Raw genomic sequence first — 21466 nt, 5'->3', positions numbered from 1 at the left:
ATTAATAATGCAGTTGGGGACAAAGAATGATCATATTACGCTTTGTTCCATGAGTTTGGCTCCATCTAGTGTATGCCCATTAATCATACAGACATCACTATCGAGCTGTTGATGTATTGGTTAGAATAAGCCTACAGCACTGTTACCTTTATGCAATTCATTAAACAGAAGTTTGTGTGATCCTCATTTGTCATTGTAGGAAGTGAGTATCATTGTCTGTCCATGAAATAAGGCAGTCTCCGCTTAATGAACGACAGCCTGTATCAACTCACTTTTAGGCTTTTCTGCTATATTTTGAGTTTCCTGGCTTGTCACACATACTTGGAGATGACTGTGCAAGCTCCAATTGTTGGCAAGTGTTGACATGGTGATTGTGTTAGGCCCACTAAGTGGCAGCTTCAGCTGACAGCCACAGATGGTACTCCCAGATTACAGAGCGACCCCCCCCACATGCTGCTGCATGCCCATGCCATTACTGTAGGCAATGGAATAATATGACTCCTAGTCGTGAACGGTTTTACTGAGGACTAGAAAAGTGTGGGCAGAAACTACCCACCACCATTACAGTGCTGTATAGTGATGAGTGCATGAGTCGATTTGAAGCTGAGGCATGTTTATAATCTATTTTTGTATCAGTGTGCTCTGGCTCCTGTCCAAAGAGAAAGTGGGGGAGGAAGATTTTATTAGAGCTCAAGGGAACACTCATTAGTATAATTTATGGCTGGCTTTTTGTAACTCTTCCTCACGTTGCAATAAACCTCATATAGGTTTTGGTGAATTAACAAATAGCAGTTGGCTTGAAACACTCATAATTTATGTAATTTATGCAAATCAAACTGAGGATCACCCATGTGTCTATAAATAACAATCCTAATGTGGTACTAATGCTGTCAGGGCTGGTATTAATCCAGGATGCAACCACTGAAGGTAAATATTATCACTGTCAGTGGTGCTTTTTTATTTTATTTTATTTTTTACATCTATACCCAAAAGCCATGAAAGGTCAGCCTTAAAAGGAACACAGTGTAGGCTTTTCTCTGTGTCTGGTTTGATGCCTTGTTTGGAAAATGTAGTTACTGGCTGCCACATGGCCTGCCATACGGTATGTAGTTGGTGTAGTGTCCAGCCTGAGCTCCTGCCACCCTTTCTGTCTCTTAACAAGGGAGTCATCTCCAGGCAGCATGGAGGGCTCACAGCTTTCACTGACAGCCATGTGTCTGTGTCTGAGCAGACTATTGTACAGGGCAGAGGGATAAGGTAAACAGTCTGGACTCGGCTGCAACAAAGTATTGTTGTAGCTGTGAACAATAAAGTTTGTGTTCTAAAAGTCTATATTTGTTCAACAATAATCTTAAAGAATAGCAGCAGCTGGTCCTCTTGCACACAGCAGCAGGCTCCAGGTGTTTTTGTTGTGGAAAGGTGCTGTGGACCGCTGATGCTCAGTGGTATTGCTGTATCTCCCAGAGTGTCGGTGCCTGTTGGTATTCCTCTCAAGTGGAGCTGGTAATTACAGGCTGGCTGGGTTCTGCCAGACTGAAGAGCGCCGTTGATGAGGACGAGACCTGTTGACTGGTGAGGGGGATGAGCTCCTACAGATGTCATTGAAGGAGAGGGTAAGACACTTGTACATTTATGCATATCATTTGCTCATAACTATGTTTGTATTCAATTTGCTTTTTTTAGAACATGAAAAACTTTCCAATACTCATACATACATGGACACTGCAATCTAAGCTGAGAAATGTTGAACCTCTGTCACATTTTTCTTCATAAACCAAATCAAACATCCTATCACAACTGTGTCCTTTCATTTACAATGTAAGTAAATTATGAATGAACTGAATTGTAGGGTAGGAAAATAAATGAGAGTATGATATGAATAAACTCATTTCTAGAATAGCATGCTGCCTGTGCCTGAGTTCATTTTGTTGGGATAAAAATAGATATGAATGCAAGGACAAGCACAAAATGAACAATGAAGACGCATAAAGAGTGACCGTACGTGTACATTTTCTTGGCTTCACATTAGGTTTCTGTCTGTTTATGTCTGAATATACAGCAGTTCTTCTTTCTTAAGGCGCTGAAATGCTCGAGTTGTCAAGACAACCATGGTGTCTGCATTGTAGGGGAATACTGCCTTTTCTCTCTTTCTTGAGTAATGCAAAATTATTAGAATGCCAGGTTGGATGTTCTGTTGCAAATATTTTATGTGTGGTGAAAAACAAAACTTAAGTGAAGCAATGTGCGCCTACAGTCATCCTGAAAGGTATTGGTCCACTTTAGTCTCCCACATGGAGCCATGTTTCAACTTCAGCACTGATTTGGACTGAGAAGATGCTGAATTAATTTGCCTGGCAACAGCTGCAGTGTGTACAAATAATTACACCACACATGACAAACCTTTTTTTTTTTTTTTTTTTTTACAAGTCACTGAGACAAACAAAGAAAAAGGAATGAGAGGGCAGTCTGTCCTAAAATGTTGTCTTTATCTTCTTGTAAAAGGTTTGAATTACATTGAATGCTTTAGAGTAACCCGAATAGAGTAGGCAGATATTTTTGGCCACTGTGACGTGATTATTTTAGCGCCAGTCAGTGTATGTTGCGTGGATCAAATACAATGGACAGTAGAAACTGCAAAATAACAATAAACTTTTTTTTTTTTTTTTTTTTTTTAATGTATTGGTAATGTTAAATGAGTTAATAATTTACACTGAATAACCTCATGGGCACATGGAGCTTCAGAGGTGGGTGATTGGAGGGGATAATGAATGATGAGGAAAACAGAGGAAGAGGTTTGTTTAAATAATGAATCTTAGCTGGATTCACTTTAACCCATAAGGACCCAGAGCTACTTTTGTGGCAGCTCCCAAATGATGTTTTCCTCTATGTTTAACCTTTCTTAAGTAATTTATTACCATTTATAAATGTGGTAGCAGTGTATAAATGTGTATAAATGTGGTAGCAGGTTTGAAATAAATGTGAAATGAAATGAAAATGAAATTTATTGTAATATTATCGTCTGTACTTTGTGTTTTTTCTGTGAAAATCACATATTTTTCTATATTTAATTCATTGATCATGTGGATGTTCATTAATGCTCACTTGAGGGTTATTATATCAGAAACAGAGAAAAATTAAGAAAAAGTGTCTGTTTCAGTCCAATCTCATTAACTGAACATAAACCCAGTGTCTCCATTCACTATCACTGATCCAACTCCATGGGTTTTACTGGTGAATCAATGTTGTAAAAGATGACAGTGTTTCCACAGTAACTACAGAGCCTCTGAACGTCCAAATGGGTCATATCTGATGACCGTGAAAAGATGAACAACTGTATTTTACACCAATTATTTAGATAGATTGATAGGATTAGTGGATCAACAGGTATTAAACAGTTTAGATCAGTAGATGGTTTTGGTTGCCAGTGGATGTTTGGGTCTTTATGAGTTAATGTTGATATGTTCCTTATTTACATTGTATATTGTCTGATGATTCTATTGCTCAAATGGATATAAAAATGAAAAACGGCAAACGAACTATAGTGATCAAACAACAACACTGCCTCACTTTGATAACATATGCATCAAACAGATTAAAAAATACACTGTATTTAATAAACTTTGGCTGAATCCTGACTGATATTTAAGTCCATATGCTGCCCTCTGTTGTGTGCTTTGGAAACTACACTACAGCCGGTGGGAGGGGGGAGTGGGCAGGCTCACACTGAGGTTGCTGAGGTCATTTCACCGATGGCCAAGCTCCTCGATTGAATATCCAAATCAGACACTTAGAGTGAAAAAAACAATACAATGCGTACACATTGTGAGCCTGTGCCTCATCCTCTACTCTGTGTAACTGGATGGAACAGACTGTTATTAGGGCAGAGCTGCTGTGTCCTTTATCTTTCCTGTCTTAGCTGTGTTTGGAAACTATACTAACTGGCAGTAACTTTGCTTCCTGGCTGCACACTATGCTCAGTTGTTTTGTGCAGTTTGGTGTCTTTCTGATTCCTTTAGTTTTTTTGTATTTGAGCAAACTCTTCTGAGTTGCTTCACTGGCTCTATTCCTCCTCCACAAATCACTCCCACCCAATCCTTTAGTTGCCTAAACTATGTTCTGGAGATGTGCGTAAGCAGTGGCTTGCTATTTTCAGCTGAATGAAAAGAGTCTTGGCACTTGGACTCAGGATGAAATCTGTTTTGTTCTGCTGAATTTGGCTTTCATCACATGCGCAGTATTTAATGGTATCCTACAGTAAAACCACACTTATTTCACAGGGAAGCATGATTTTTTAATAACCTGTTTTCATCCATTATGCAGTTAGTCACAAAACCTAGAGGGCTCTGTTACTCTTGAAACATAGGTACAAAACTTCAGCATTAACAGGACAAAAGGATGTCTCATTTTGTGGCCAGTAGAAGCTATTAGTAAACCATCACAAAAGAGTGTTAAGCACTTTGTGGCAACAGGTTGATTAAATGATTGATTCACTCCCACACTGAGCAGCCACTTCCTCAACTATGAATCATTTTTCACTCCTAAATGTTTTGTATTTTAAAAATCTGAAGCTAAATTAACAAAATATGTACAAACATGGCCTGATGTGAAATGGGAAGTGAGATAAGATGACATCAGTTTTCCTTTTTGTAAGGTCCTACTGAAATCTATGAATGAACAATCTTGACCTTGTACTGGCTCATTTTTTAGCTTCAATATTTTGTAGGTTTTCAGAGCTTGATCACCATGCATACACATCTGTCATTTCATCTTAAGACATCTGATCCAAGGGTTCTGTTCAAGGTCACATTCACTCTGAGCTTCTCTGAATTGGTCCACTGTAAACAAACTGGCAATGAATGACAGTCTCTGCATTTGTGTACAATACCAGCTGATCAGATTTGTCAAAGTGAGTGGATGTGACGTGCAGACAATACTTGTAAAATGCATGCACCCAAACAGAGGTGAGGTCAGTATCACCTGCCTGGTGGATTTGCCATCCGCTGCTCTTTTAATTAACTGCTGAATTCACTGGCTTTCAATAGGTCCTTTCAGTGTGTCATGCTACACCACAATTGAGCTACAGCCACGTTGCCACCCATCTTTCTTAATGGGGACTGGAGACTGTGGAGCTGCCTTGTTGCCATGGCAGCAAGCGCTTTCACATTCTCCCCACATAACGTGGAGCGTGCATGTTGTTCCTCCTAAACTGGAGCGCGCCACAGCAGAAACAGGTCTGCTCAGACAGGACTAAGCCAGGGTTATTTACCTCCTGTGCTGATACCAGATGCCCTCTTAATCTCACCACCCACACTCCACTTTCCATTCTCTTTATTACTAATGCATAGTATTTTCTACTGGCTGCTCTCTGAACTTTGCTCTAGCACTAACTGGTAACATTTTTAAGCTTCCTTCTTACATGACACTGCCACTTCTATAATGCCAGACAAGTGACTCAAACTTTTTAATTCAAGGCTCCCAGACCCAGGCTGAATGGGGCATTTCATTAAAACAGTAGCACATCATGATAAAGTGGTTCCCATGTGAGATCACACATGCTCTGCTGTTTTTTTTGTATGAGAATCACTGTTACATGTCTGGACATGCCTGTTGCATTAAAGGAAGCTCACTAAGCACAGAAAAGTCTACACTAAGGATGCAGAACAGAATGCAGGAACTAGCCGGACACTTCACTCAAAAATAAAAGGTAATTTCTTTTCATTTAAACTGTATTAAGTGTTAGTTGAAAATATTTGTCCAGAGCTTAGAGCTGTGTGCTGCACAGTAAAGGTCATACCATGTTATAACCTGCTGCAGCAGAGCCCACTTGAGTTTTCATTTGTGTTTTGTGCTGAAGGCTACAATGAATGAGTATAGAAGAATGTCAGAAAGCTATGTGGAGACATCTGTGTGTACAAAATAAAATAGTGGAAGTGTAAAGAAATGTGTGCAGGACTGTTGAGACTGTAAAGAATCATACCACTACTGCTGCTATTATTCTAAAGACTGCTGTTACACTCACTTCACCCACCATCCTGCTGTAAAAACATAAAACTTTGCCTTATAATAGTTGAAATTTAAATAGTACATAGCTGTGGGGGAGCATAATTCATCTCTTAACCACAACAACACTATGATACTAGTAGTGGTGTATACTTTAAAACACACGTGACAAGGCGAGCAGGTTGGACCACAGTAATTGGCATCAGATCAGGTTCAGGAAAACATGTTAAACAATCAGCAAAGACTGAATATTCCAGTATTGTACAGGAGAAATTCCCTGTCGTTGATTGCAGGCTAACATTTTTGACAGCCCTCTCTACATAGACTGTGCTCAGTGTGGAGTGAACATTCTGCTTCATGTGGCTGAAGCAGGACTTGTGTTTTCGCACAGGAAAGCTTATTTAGCTCATTTTGCTGACATTAATTCTGACCTTCAGTATACAGTGAGTCAATTCAAGACAAGAAAACCACTGTCTCTACTATGTATCCTTACACTTAATGATGGAGGTCTGTCATGTTCTTTCCATTCCCTTGCTGTGGGAATTGTGTAGTTCCCGAAGTATGAGTCACAATAAGGAGATGAGGCTGTAGCCCCTCCACACACTGCACATGTTATTTCTCAGGTTCCACAGCTGGGAAAAAACACACCACTTCAGTAGTTCTTTGTGCACATGGTGTGTGTGTGTGTGTTAAGTGACATCTTCATGGGAACTGTATGTTCTTATTCTGAACATGACTTCTGTATACCTGAAGTACATGCATGGAGGTCTGGGACAGCTATGGATAAAGGAAAATATGCCCCACGGAATTTAATAAAATGATTTTATCTGTAGATAATTTAGTTCAAATTATGCAGTGACATGAGGTTGAATAATTAATTGAAATACTGTAGAAATCACAATATGGTTGAGTTTAATATCCACATTGCAGAAGCTGTAATTCTTTTTTGAGAAAAGTAAAATGTGTCACAACAGTCCATTCTACATGAAGTATTGTGGTACTGCAGCTCTGCCCTGGCCTACAAATCATATTCTCCAGACATAAGAAAATATGCTGATTGTGGATTTTTAAAGGCCAGTACAATAACGATGGTTTTGAGCAAGAAAAATGATACAGCGGATTAACTAGCCAATATCATCCCCCTAATAACTGGTGACTGGTAAAGTAAACATCTCAGTCACAGTTATAAATACCTAAATAAATAAATCTGGTTCATCAACATCAAACTTGTGGTAAAAATCCAAGGGTAATTTATTGTATCTACCAGTAAAAAAACAAATAAATCAGACAGTATTTTCCCCTGAAAATCAGTAATACTGACCAAGTTCTGCCAGTACCAACAATTAGTAAAACAACCAATCAGCACTGATTAATTGGCCAGATCAATAAACTGGTTTATCTCTAGTACAGATCCTTGCAAAATCAATGTGGTATGGTGTCTTTTTCCCCCAGTACTTTTAGTCTTTTTTTCCTTCAGAAAAAGAACAAAAGCAGACTGTGTTTTACTTCACTAATATTAAATGTAATAAGATATTGTATATAAACTAATTCATACCTCAGACACTCAGTGGGGGACACTCCCACAGGCTAACAGATGAACATGAGTGGGCGACGTGTTGTCTATTTAAGATCATTAAGAGCAATACTTATTGACTTTATTTTGTTATTACTAGTGTACAAGGCAATTACTATATTGTCTTGATCACTTCTATTCATTCTGCTATTAGTAAAGCTTTTATTTATTTATTATTAGTTGTTTGTACACATGAAAGTTTTTTTCTTCTGCTCGAAACAAGTAAAGGAATGAAATTAAGTTGTTATGAGAAATGTTCCATATACTTTTGACAACTGCCATGAGTGGCTGACATATTATGACTCAATAATGTGTGTAACTTGTCCAGTTAGGGCACAGGTGTCAAACATGCGGCCCGGGGGCCAAATCCAGCCCGCCAAAGGATCCAGTCCGGCCCTTGGGCTGAATTTGTGAAATGCAAAAAGTACACTAAGATATTAACCATCCCTTTATTTCAGGTTCCACATTCAGACCAATTCAGTCTCAAGTGGGTCAGACCAATAAAATACGATCATAATAACATATAAATAATGACAACTCCAAACTTTTCTCTTTGTAAATGTAAATATTTTCCACGTATTTACACTAAAACAAAGTTTAATTTTGCAAAACATGTGAATAACCTGAACAAATATGAACAACCTGAAATGCCTTAAGAGAAGTAAGTACAATTTTAACAATATTCTGCCTGTTACTAAATATTTTGTGTATTTGTAGATCCATTGTGATCTGTAAGTTATAATGTACATGTGTCAATGATAAACTGAAGCAGAATATTGTTAAAATTACACTTATTTTTTTCAGTTTGTTAATGTTAATAACATTGTTTGAAAGGATAGTTTGTAGATGTAAACCTTCTCATAATGTAAATTTACTTTTTTTGTTCTAAAACATAGAGAAAAGTTTGGAGTTGACATTATTTATATATTATTATGTTATTATTTTACTGGTTCGGCCCACTTCAGATCAAATTTAGCTGAATCTGGCCCCTGAACTAAAATGAGTTGGATACCCCTGAATTAGGGCATGTATTTCAGCCCCATTGTGGCTAATGCATCCATGAGAATGTGTAGGAACCCCCAGCACAACATCCTTTGTGAATGTAATACTACTCAGTACCCTTGTTTTAGTAACAGCAACGTGTGATTAGTTGTATTCTGTGTTTTCCCTGGTCTGCACATTAGGCAGATGGGACACCCCGCCTGTCCTGCCTGCAGAGGAACAGATAGTTAACTGGCCTGGTAGTGAAGCGCCTGTCTGCAGCCTGGCTCTGTCTGCTGTGTGCTGAACAGGATAAGAGGGTGGCCTCTGGGTGAGAAGGGCCCCAATGCCAAGTGGCTGGGCAGGGGGTTGATGGTGTGTGTGGGGGTGTTTATCAGTGCTGCACTAAGGGAAGAATCTCTGGGGGAGGCCTTGGGAGACCTGGGTAATGGCAGGTTACTCAGAGTCACTTTGCAGCTGTATAGAGGCTGGAGCTGTAATTCACGGCTCACAGGGCAGATTAGGAAGAGATTTGTCTCTACAGTGAAAATGCATATGAGGACGAACATGGACGAAGCAGTGCATTAAAACAGCTTTGATGTGCTAACACACTGAACAATTTAATCCTCTGTCAGTTTGTGTCTGCTTATGTGTGTCTGGGTTCGTGAGCTGCATGTACTGTAACGTAGCAATGCAAGTAACCCACAGTTATTCACATTCATGCAGCAAGTCTGTCTGAGCAAACCCTTTCTGAATCTCCAGCTCTGTCTCCCTCCCTCCCTCACCCTTCGTCTGTTGCTCCCTCCCCCTCCTTCCCTCTCTGTGTGAGCGTAGTCTGGGCGCTGAGCCAAGTGGAGTGTGTTTTTTTGAATGAATACCTGATGCGGCTGATGAGGCTGGCTGGGGGAGGAGCTGTGTCAGTGGAGTACTGAGCGAGAGAAAGAAAGGGGAGGGAGGGAGAGGGAGAGAGAGAGAGAAAGGGGAGAGAGAGAGAGAGAGAGGCAGCCAGGCAGAGAAGGAGCTGGCGGTCTGGTGGCCTTGCATAACACACGTTGGAGCAGCCTTGCACGCAGGACTTGGTGTGAGCTTCATCAGTGGGGAACTTCCTTTACCGTCATCAGCCCCGGTGCAGAGGAGTCCTAACCCAGGCAGGTAGAACACAGGCTGCTGCTGGAGGAGGAGGAGAACAAGAAGAAGAAGAGGAAGAAGCAGAAGTAAAAGAACAGCACAAAGGAGAGATTCAGGAAGAGGAGTCCTAGGAAACACGTCTCTAACACACACACACACACACACACACACATACACACTGGGAGGCAGGAAGAATCCTTGGACATGCTCTGCAAGCAGTGGCTGTGGAGAGACTGGTGAGCTATTCTTAGTACTCTAACTAGAGGAGGGGAGGGGGGGGCTGTCTTTTTTTTCTTCTTGATTTGTGGCATAGTAGTATTTTCTGCTTTGCTACTACACTCATGCGCTCTTACTGTCATTCTAAAGCCCCCAGAGGCTACAGTCACAGCATCTGTCCAGAGACACAGTCGTAGTATTCAGCGACAGTAACCCCTGTTTGGTTGCGTAGAGGTGATCGCAGAAAGAGAGAGAGAGAGAAAGAGAGAGAGAGAGAGAGAGAGAGAGAGAGAGAGAGAGAGAGAGGGGACATCTGCATACGCATCTCTGCTTGTACACTGTGTGATCGGTGTGTGTCGAGCAGTGATGCAGAACTCTGGAGTCATTGTGAAGACAAACAGCCCGAGCCCACTGCCTGTTCTTACTGTCTGCTTTAGTCTGCTACATGGTCGGTCCGCCTCTTAAAGGGACAGACACCACTGTTGTGCAGAGAAGGGGCAGGAAAATGGCTCTTCTGGGTGTTAGGAAAAGCAGTGCACTGTATTGATCTGCTCTCTGGTGGAAGCAGCTATGTTTTCATGGGAATTGAGGTGAGATCTTTTTTTTAAATATATATATGCAACATATCTCATGTATATGCATGTACATATTGCCTTCCACAGTACCTCCCCTTCTGTTTCATGCTAGAGCTCAGATTGATAATGAAGTTTTTGTTTTCTATATATAGCCATTTGCTGTGCAGTGTATTCTATGTGTATCCATGTCTGGTGTTGCAGGTAGAATTCGATCCATAGCACCAATGACAACAGGTTTATCACATCAGAGCCATTGCATTGGTTATTTGTATAAATCATTTGCATAGAAACATAATCTCAGGACAATGTAGCCAAACCAGTCAAGTAATTTGGTTGCTCTATAGTGCTGCTTCACTGGCTCATCCTGCTGCAGAGGAATTATTGCCATAAAGCTGTGGATCAATGTGAGGAGTTAATAGTAGGTGCACAAGAGGATGCTCTGACAGAGTAGAGGTGGGGGACTGGTGGTGGATGGAGCTGCGTAAGAGGGGAGATGTAACTCTGCTGGGGGTTCTCTCACCTGGAGACAACAGAGAGGAGACTGAATGAAAACATCATCTTATTTGCTCTCCAGTGACGGCAGACACACACCGCTACACAAGCCTATTTCTGTGGTTTGTGCAGCTTTTGTGTGTGTGTGTGGGAGTATGAAAGAGGATCACATGCGAGGCTCTATCACCCTGTCTGAGTTGAAAAGCATCAGTGTGATGAGCGGAACAGAGAGCGGCCTGTCCCCTTCCTTGCTGTCGTCCCCTCCATACATGTCTCAAGAGGTGACAGTCCTGGGCCAGGGGATTGGCTCAGGGGTCCCATTACTGTCTGGTGTGGTGTGACAGCCATGCCTCGAAAGCTCATCTTTGTTCTCTCTACTACCACAAAGCCTGTATGTTTATTAGTGTCAGTGTTCTAATAATAGACTGAAATCTAGAGAGGCTGAGTTGTGTGTATATGTGTGTATGTGTATGTGTGTGTGTGTAAGAGCATGTGCCATTGTGCAGTGAGTGCTTTGTCCAGGTCAAATGAGGAAACGCACCTTAAGAGCATCCTCTTATACCATACCCTGTTGACAGTAATGGTGTGTTTTTGCAGCATTTAGAAATGAGAGCACACTGGCATCGTCTTCTACTGGTGATGCTGTGACTGTTCATAGATGGTACTTTCTGTTATGATGTCATTTCAGTGTAGACACAATGTCGATGAGGTGGGGTTGTTGCCACTGAGCGATGCTGTGGCGATGCTGCTGCACAGCGTAGCTCAGGCTGTAGCGGCGGCTGTGTTGCTGATCGGGGATCTCTCAGGGAAGGCGGGGGCTATGGCGCTCTGATGCTGCAGGCACTACTCAATGTGGGTCAGGAGAAGCAGCACTCTGTTTTCTCCTGTTTCCCCCATTCTTTCTTCCCTTCCTTCTCAATCCAAATCTTCTTTCTTCTCTCACTCTTCCCCCTTCACTCCCTCTGCACAGTCTTGTCATCTTACACAGCCTTTCTCCCTATCCTCCCCCTCACTATTCTCCTTCTGTTTTTCTTCAGCTCTGTTGCTATCCTCCTTTGTTACATCTGGTAGATCTACCAGGCTGTATGCTTGGATAAATTACATAGAGGTTTTGCTGCTTCTGGATAGAGTGACCTTGTCAAAGCCAGCATTGGAGGTAGATGCGTCTAAATAGCACTGACCAAGGTCGCCTTCTGTATCAGCCCCCCCCCACTGTCTTTATGTAACATGTCTGTTGCTGCCTGTTGTAGTGAACCTCCTCTATGTTATGAAAGTACAACTTAGCACTTTCAAATAGCCCTGCTCCTATGAATTCAAGTAGGTGGAGAAAAATGAATGGATGGATGTGTGTGTCATACACTCCATCTCTGTGGTGCCTCTGGCTAATGAACAACTTAGAGTTCTGTGCATTGACCCACAGATAAGCCTGTGGGAAAGAACAGCCGATCTGGACAAAAATAATAAAAAACAGATGATCAAAAGACTACATGTCAATGTTGTGGAGTTAGCGAATGGATTGTGACATATTGTGTGGTTGTATGTGTAGTAAGATAGATTTTTGTGTATGCTAGTGTATTGCTGCAGTCTAACAGTGAACTGCTGCTGTGGTTTATTGACACAACTATCTTTCACTAACTAACCTGCAGTACACACTCTAGTTTCCATCCATTTCTTACTGTAAGCTTGTTAACAGAATGTTCATTCTGCCTCTCCCTAAACCAAATTGGGCCAATAATTCATTGTTGTTCACTTTGTACTTCCTTGAACTTTGAAACAGCACTCAAAAGGAGTACAACGGAAAGCCATTGTTAAAATATTTTAAAGTGCTTTAGTTATAGCAACAAAAGCCCATTAACACGTCTTCCAGAATGTTCCATAATCAAACTCGAGGCCATATTGTTTTCAGTTCATTTTTCTGATGTGCCCACTGACCCAGAGTTCCTGTCTGAAGGTGGATGTTATATTTACAGGAGCCCCACTGACTCAACACGAGGCCTAGGAGTGTTAAAACAAAGACGAAAACATGAGCTCCTCTGAGGCCGTTCCTCTGTGCTGTTATCCTTTCAGTCTGTTCTGCTTTCTTACCCTACAACCTGGAGCACAATAACAGCCAGCAGCAACTCATTGTACACCTAACTGTGCACACACACACACACACACACACACGCACACACACTCAGACACACAAACACTGCTGTTCAGGAAGCTTCTGGGCTTAGCACTGAAACATGAAAGAGCTGGTGATAGGCAACTGTGGGTCATACATCATTACTCATGTTAAGACTGACTGAGATGTCACAAATTTCTTTCTGCGTTCCTTCAAGGAGACTGTTCAGAGGTTGCACTTGGAGGAAAATATACACAGAATGACCTACATGTTGTTGTGCATCTGACAAACACAAACCCAGGTCCTCTGGGTACCACCTAGTGGCAGAATAAAGAGCAACACCTTTACAAACATGAAAATAGGGACATTTTTAAGGGTCTGTCCCAGAGAAATGCTCATTTTTCCTGTGTTTTGCTGTTTGCTGTTTTGCATTTGCAACCACATAGGAATACTTTGTAAAAACTGTGCTCACTGAGCTCAACACAACTAGACAGAACAGAATAATAAATAAATAATAAAGGTTATTCATGTGCCCTTAATTCAGATATGTGTACTAGTGTGATTTTAAAGCTTGGTAAAAACTGTGAATTAGACACTACAGTATCAACTAACATGAACTTCTTTCTGTCATCAGATTCCTGCTGACATTGTGGAAGAGGCACATGAGTGAGACATGATTCCTCATGAAATCTATGGAGCTCATTTTGTGAGCTGGAGTGACTCCACCCTCTCTACTCTGCGACCTGGAGTTATCAACCAGTGAAACCATCAAGAGGCAGAGCCTTACAGCACTAACAGAGGCCGGTGGATGCACATAACCACTGCGTGAAGAAGAGAGAAAAAAGACAGTTTCAGAAGAATTCATAACACCAGGGAATATTAAAACCACTTTGGCAGAATGAAATCCAACCAGGAGAGGAGTAATGGATGCCTGCCTCCTAAGAAGCGTGAGATCTTGGCTCTGGAGCAGAGGCCAGTGGTAGTTGCCACAGCAGCACCTCCAGCTGCTGTAGCTGCTGATAACGCCCACACAGAAAATCTAGCATGGCTGGCGAGTGTGGCCAGTGAACGCTGCAAATCCAGAGACTCAGAGAGCCCAAGATGTCCTGTCTCCTCTGCATCTTCATCATCTCCCTCTTCTTCGATCCCTTCCTCGGCCACTCCTCTGTCTGCGGTACCTCTGGCTTCTCTGCCTACAGTTTACCCCACAGCTCTACCACAACAGGCTGGGACTATTCAGTTTGCTCAGCTGGGGCCTAATGTTCAGTTCATCAGCTCTGGGCCCTATGCTGGCTATATATCCTCTCACATCATCTCCACCAATACTAGCTCTGCCCCTAACAGCTCTGCCATAGCAGGCCAGCGTCCTCAGCTAGATGGTTATACCACTGCCCTCATCTCCCCAAACACTAAAGGTGAGCCACAGTTTCAAATGGGAGTCTCGCCCACTGAACTGACTCCTGTGTCACTGTCAAATTCTCCCCAAGTCACCAGCCAGTACATCCATCTGGACAGCAGAGCTCCTCTGACTGTCAGCGGAAGTGCTGTGACTTCACCCACAGCCCACCTCCAGCTCCACCCTCATACCGCCGTCCTACCACAAACTCTTACCCTCGCTCCCTCCCAGCTGGTTGTCCAATATACAGATGGTTCGGCTGGAAAGAAACCAGAGGGGCACGCTAAAGGGCTGCTCAACGGGGAACTGGAGGTGGTAAAACAGACTAAAGCTTCTGCTCAACCGGTGAACCATCAGCAGGTCCAGAGTTATGAGGCCAGGCATATCCTCCTGCCTGCAGACTATGGCCAGAACCCCTCTGGGCTCCAGACTTCATTGGTTCTGGTGGCTCAGCCCAACCATGGAGCTGATCATGAACCTGGCCCAAATAAGATCTCCCTAGTCCAAACTGAAAAGGGTGGCATCTGTTTGGGGAAACCAGTGTCCAGATCTTCTTCTTTTACCCCCCTCCCTTCCTCAGAGGTAGTGAAATCTGTTGCCCCTCATACAGTCATCCAAACCACTCTAGCCCCTGAGGAGCTGCCTGCCAACCTCTATTCCTCCACGCAGCCACCCATCATTGGCTACATCACCAGCGCGAATCAGCATGCTGTCAGCTACCACGCGGCGCTGCCCCAGCATCTGGTCATCCCAAGTGGCCAGTCCCTCCTAATCCCAGTCAGCGGCACCAATAATGGTACAGAAATGGAGGTTAGTCGTACTGTAAGTGCCCTGACTGCTACCACTACCCCTCAGATATCCACCGCTATGCCACATGCCTATCTGGCCACAGCCCTTTCAAAGTGTGAAGCGCTTGCACCAGATGGGCATCAGCCACCCCCTGCTGTCGCGCAGGCTCCAGCACCACCAGTCCTGCCCTCAAACCCGGCTCCTGCGGTAGTGGCGGCTCCCTCCCCAGCACCAGGTCCTGTTCCCGCTCCTGCCCCTGTTTCAATCCAAGCGTCACCCTCCATTTCCTCTTCCTCTTCTCCTGTGGCGCTTCCTCCATTCTTTATGCGAGGCTCCATCATCCAGCTGGCTGATGGAGAGCTGAAGCGCGTCGAGGACCTCAAGACAGAGGACTTCATCCAGAGTGCTGAGATTAGCAGTGAGTTGAAGATTGACTCCAGCACTGTTGAGCGTATTGACAGTGGGCAAACACCTAATGCTGTGGTTATACAGTTTTCTGTGGGAGAGTTAAAAGCCCAGGTAAGCAGTTCATAATTCAGTGTTGTATGATTGTCTATGAATAACCACAAGTTTGATTAATCATTGTTTTTAAACCCATTTTCTGTAGATCCTTTCGTGCTTGACGTCACTAATAGGTCCTTAAAACACATAATACAAAATAATGGTAAAATAATTCATCGATAGGCAACAGACTTAAGATTGTAGACTCTGAAGGATTATGAAGTGACTCAGGAAATGCATAAGGGGTTTTATTGGTGATGTCATGGACTAGTGACTCACAATTCCTTCAGCTGCAGCTTTGGAAATCACTGGCTGAATTTGGATCACACAGACAACTGAGGACCTTCACTTACGGCCTCGGTCATTTACCAGATAACGTGTTATGAGATACTAGAGTGACCAAAATCCATTGCAAAACATTCTAATCTAAATATAAAAACAGGAGATAATGTGTCATGTATGTTTTTAGATCACTGTAAAAATCTATTTTCTTTGTGGTAAGCCTTGACTGCATTCACAGTACATGTGCACCAATCTTCCACTATTACTGAGAATATGACCATATTCTCAGTTTGATACAGGTCATGTAAACAGCATGTTCCATTTGGATGGTCAGAGTTAGGCCTTTCTCCAAATATAGCATTTTCCTATTAACAAATGTAGGAAATGCCAGTATATTTTAGTATTCTGGAGTATTTTTGGACATGTATGCAGTGTATACAGTTCAGCTTGTTGTTCATAAACCACCTAGCCAACCAGTCACAAATCTGGAGTAAAGATGTATGCCTGTATTTCTTTTAAACATTATGAAAGACTTGGATATCAAGATGTTTTTGGCTATGCACAATGCGGTGCTTTCCAAGGAGCTGGATTGGGGACTGGAAGAGCCATCACCATAGATGGAAAACCTTTTAAAAAATCATATGCTTAATTGGTTTACGGAAGGCTGCATATTCTGTAAATGCCAAAAAAAGCTAGATGGAAGTCATCTACCCTTACATTTTTGTTAAATAATTTCTTACTACATCTAATCTGTGAAATTGCATAATGTTTTTTTGCATGATATACGCGTAAAGTCATGAAAAGGACAGTGTACAATATGCTGTGATCCATTTCATATTTTACACTGCAGTTTAAAGTGGTTGCATTTCTCTGTGAACAATATTTAATTATATTTTTAGCAGAAACCTAACTGTCTTACTCTTTTCCAGGTGTGTGTGGAGGTGCTGGTGGAGTACCCCTTCTTTGTATTTGGACAGGGGTGGTCGTCTTGCTGCCCTGACCGGACAACCCAGCTGTTTGAGCTCTCATGTGCTAAGCTGTGTGTTGGTGATGTGTGTGTGTCACTCACCCTCCGTGGACTAAGGAACGGTTCAGTAATTGACAGCCAGGCTTTGGGTACAAAGCTGAAGACCACTGAGCTCTCTGACTCCTGTCATAACGCTGCAGGCAGTGGTTCTGGCCTCCTCGTAAAGGCTGCCAATCCAGACAGGCTAGAGAAGGAGCACGTAACTGGACCAGGACCAGGGCTTGAGGTGTCGCCAGGACTGGGACTTGTTTCTGGACCAGGGGAGGGGATCTACAGAGCAGGACCACTGTTGGCTGTCTTGGGGAACAGAGAAGTAAGACAGGAAGTAGTGAAAACAGACAAAATGCAGTGTGGTGATCAGGACAGACCAGTAGTCCGCAAGAGACGTTGGTCGGCTCCAGAACGAGATCAGACTGAGAGATCTGAGGAGGAACCTCCGCTGACTCTACCCAAACCCTCCTTCATCCCTCAGGAGGTTAAAATCAGCATAGAGGGCCACTCCAGTACAGGGAGTGAAAGGTGCTTGAACAAATGAGTAGACTGTTGAAAGAACATTAATCACCTGTGGTTTGCTTTGTGTTTATCCCTTCTCTTTTCTCTCTATCCAGACTACTGTAATATATAAGTTTACACACTATTTACATGGTTTCCTTTCTTTCACAAAAGTCTGGTGAAGTATAGAAGAACACCTCAACTAAGAGGTATCACACTCGAGATCAGTGCAATCAATGCTTAAAGCTAAAATGAATGCAGCCTGAATGTTGTGTATGAATGGCACTCGGACTCCAGAGAGATATTGGACTTGCATATCACCTATCATAAGCTGGATCTCCTTTGTTGTGTGGCTTAAACCTGTTGGATGCAGACCAGTCAACCATTCCTTGTTATCACTACAAGCACAGACCTGATGTCAGCAGGTAGAAAGTGGGTAACAAAACGTTGTCTTTCACGCTGTTTGTTTCACTGTTTGTTTGGATTGTAGTGGGATTATAAGCAGTAGTGTGAAGCTGGAGACCGCTTTGGGTATTTTTGTGACAATGCTCAATCATAATGGCTGTGACCTCTGCTGCCTTGTGTATCTGATGCTGTTGTGAGTTTGGTTTTGTTTCTCTTTCTTTTATTTTCTTACCATTACAGATGCGTGGGTCACCGCATCTCTTTGTGTGAAGCCTGTATGTTGGTCTGTGTGTGTGTGTGTGTTTTCTTTTTCTATGTAGCTGTATGCAGTCAGAGCAGAGGTGTGTGTGTGTGGCTTAAAACTACGAGCTTAGCTGAGCTCAGTACAGCCAGCAAATACCAAGATTGAAAGGTCTGAATGTAAACCACTGAACACTCGTCCTCAGTACTGGTTCATAAAGTTATGCATGTGCTATTTGCTACACCAATGATAAGTATATGCTTCTGCAATTCCTCAGTCAAATTTACATTACTAATTAATAGCCACGTATTTTCTTTTTAAGGACAGCATGTGTCTCCAGTTTACATCTGTCTTCAGCCCTGGCTGCTCTTTGCAGCATTTCAGATCTTTACATATAAGGAGAAATCAACGTTTTTATATATAATACCTCTCAATTAGTTTTAACTGTGTATGGACTCATTATACTGCAATATATGCTGTCTGTAGTGGACTAAATAAGATAAAATAATTTACTTATTGACATAAAATGATTACCTTCTTATTCTATTGCTTTATTTACAGAAACTATGGCCTTAGATCTATGTAACCAGTACACAGCAGCACATTGTTTTAAGGTGTTATCATTAAAACTCCTTTTCCTGAATGATGGTATGCTTTTCTTAAGTCCATACCTCTTATGAAATATTACTTCTGCGCAGTGTTTCTTGTTTTCATTGATATAGTGTACGTGTCATTTCTTTGTTAGAGTAGAGCCAAAATAAATCTTCTACAGTTCATACTCAGGAACAGTGTGCATCTGTATGTGTGCGTAAACAGACAGTGAGTATGAAGTGTGTGTGTTTTTAGGGCTTGAGACAGTACGTGCGTGTTCGCAGTCACGTGTTCGTGTGTGTTCTGAGCAGCAGCACTTTGATGAAGCGTCCAGTGGGAGTGAGGTGGCAGTGTTGTCTTGTTCCTCAGCTGTTAAGACTGTTTCACGTCACATCATGTCCTGCAGGTTTTATCTTTGATTGAAAACATTATATACCGGGGCAGGGAATGTAAACACACATTGGGCAAACTATTTCAACTTTATTTTTGATGACTGATAGAGCTACTATTCAGAGAAAGACAGAGAGAGTTGTAGAGTTAACTAGCCAGCTAGTGTTGAACATGTATAGTAAATTGTATCTTAGAAAGTGTACAGTCTGTGTATAGATATTCTAACCCTTATGTAGCCTATGTACTGTATGTGCCACAGCGCCTCCTTCTTCAATCATTCCATTAATTCACCAATATCAAGTCGTTCTGCGATCGTTTGTGTCAGTTCAGGTATTGATCTAATGTTCATGAATGTGCTCCAGTTTTTTGGGAACATCTACATAAAATCTTGGCCTCCTGAGAATTCATTTGACATGCACACTCTAAGAATATGTGTTAATATGAGCTGAAATTTATCATGATAGCCATTAACCTTTTATAACTCCTGAACGGTGTTTATTGTAAACCCAGTAACCAGACTGTTCTCTTCTGTTTGTGTTTGACTGCTCAGGCTAAACACTGCCCAGTGACTGTTCTCCTCCAAAAATATGTGGTCTTATATTCTTCACTGTTACAAAGTACAGCTACTGCTTCATCAGTTTGTCTTTGGAGCCATCTTCTTTCTGTGAACCTGGTCTATATTTGTATTTCTTCAGCTAAATTGTTTCAAAACACAGACCTGAAATGATACCCTGATGCAGATCTATGAAAATTGGGATGGACACTTTAAGGCTTTGCACACACAGTTCCTCTGACATTAAGAAAAGTGGAGCTATTTAACATGCTTGCACAAATGTAAAAGATATTACACAAAAAAAAAAATAAAAAAAATCTGACATTATATGAACTAAAGGTGTGCACAGCCTTTAGGTTTGGTCCTACAATCAACCTTTTGGTGAGGTTCAATATTAATAAACCCCTTTGAAGAAAAATGCTTAAATAGGTTCCCAAATCTATCATTTCATAGCCTTTTTAAACAATGTTAAATATGGTGTATGCCACCTTGTGGTGAGCTATGGAATTGCACTTTGATATATGGGGAGAGGGTGGGTGGGATGGTGGGGGGTTGTTAGTTTAACTAATACACAGAAGTAATGTACAGCATGTCTGAGTAAACTTGTACGCCAACAGTACAACATCTCAGCGATTTGTAAATAGCCAAAGTCTTCCATTATAATGTTTGTATGACCTTGTTACCAGTGGAGAGGATAAACACTGACCCCCATGTACAGACCATAAAAGTCATTTTAATTTCACAAATACATCATTTATTTGACAAAAATACAGGATATTACTTCACCTAAGATGTTTTCTTTTGCACCAGCTCAAAAACCCAGGAAATTATAGGAGTAAAAGACTTAAAAAATGATTTTGTAATTCGGGTCTGTTTGTTGGATAAATCTCAGCTAAGATACACGTATGTTCTACTGTTCTACGTACGGTATGTAGTAAGTATCAATGATGTTCCCTTATTTTGATGGTGTCAAGGTTTACTAGTCAGAAACTGTTAAATCTTTACTTCAAATGTTTGGTTTTGATCAAATATATTAAAAGAAATAAAGAGTATAAAGAAATACACTGCATGTGTCTTTTAGTGTTTGCCATTCTAAAAAATTATGTCTATTATTAATATTATTTTTAATTTGTGAAGTGAAGAGAGTGCTTTGGTAACAATTTGTATGTGCATATGTGGTTTTTCCAGCTATGAAATTAATTTGATATCCCTGATTTTTCCTAAAAGAAATGTCAATATTGATTAAAATGCTCCATACAGATCCAGAGAATACTGAATCAGGAGTTTGGGGCGAGTAATTCTGCAGAAAAGTTTTGGTGATTTGTACATTGAAGAAAAAAAAAAAGAATATTTTTGTTGAGTATCAGTATACATACATGAATAGCTATTTCCATTTCATTCCAGCATTTTCTTTTTGAAGGGTGACAGTTTACTGAGATTTAATGAAATATGGTTTAGTTCAACCTAATACCACAAGAGGTCCCTGTCCTCCTTCTAAATACACACTTGATTTGTTCTACTTTTCACCACTGGGAGGTACAAGACTCTTTTCTCTTAGGTGAAAGCAACCATAACTGCTCTTACTAGAAATTCCCCTTCAATTGCAAAATTTTATTTATTAATGAAAGCTATATGTATCTATATATGTATGAGATTATATCCATATTTAAAGTCCTGTTTGAGTACTATAGCATAAATCACACTGAACACAATAAAACATTCATTTA

At 41.5% G+C, this 21466-nt stretch overlaps 1 protein-coding gene and 1 long non-coding RNA gene across 3 annotated transcripts; both read left to right on the top strand.

Moving 5' to 3' along the window:
- The first annotated feature begins 9588 nt into the window (after window positions 1–9588).
- On the top strand, window positions 9589–20047 carry LOC115435221 (ataxin-1-like). 2 transcript variants are annotated; one of them, XM_030157498.1, is made up of 3 exons: window positions 9589–9918; window positions 13707–15776; window positions 16970–20047. In XM_030157498.1, the coding sequence occupies exons 2-3, from the start codon at window positions 13971–13973 to the stop codon at window positions 17600–17602; spliced, it is 2439 nt and encodes an 812-aa protein (XP_030013358.1). In that variant the 5' UTR covers window positions 9589–9918; window positions 13707–13970; the 3' UTR covers window positions 17603–20047. The 2 variants fall into 2 exon arrangements, with proteins under 2 accessions (XP_030013358.1, XP_030013359.1); XM_030157499.1 differs by lacking the exon at window positions 9589–9918 and adding an exon at window positions 10368–10488.
- LOC115435223 (uncharacterized) lies at window positions 11406–20800 on the top strand. Its single transcript, XR_003937673.1, has 2 exons — window positions 11406–11447; window positions 18306–20800. It is a non-coding gene; the product is annotated as an uncharacterized LOC115435223 (long non-coding RNA).
- Window positions 20801–21466: the final 666 nt, after the last annotated feature.

The sequence above is a fragment of the Sphaeramia orbicularis genome, chromosome 16 (assembly GCF_902148855.1).
Source record: "Sphaeramia orbicularis chromosome 16, fSphaOr1.1, whole genome shotgun sequence".
Taxonomy (NCBI): domain Eukaryota; kingdom Metazoa; phylum Chordata; class Actinopteri; order Kurtiformes; family Apogonidae; genus Sphaeramia; species Sphaeramia orbicularis.
This window is presented reverse-complemented; position numbering and strand designations above follow the sequence as displayed.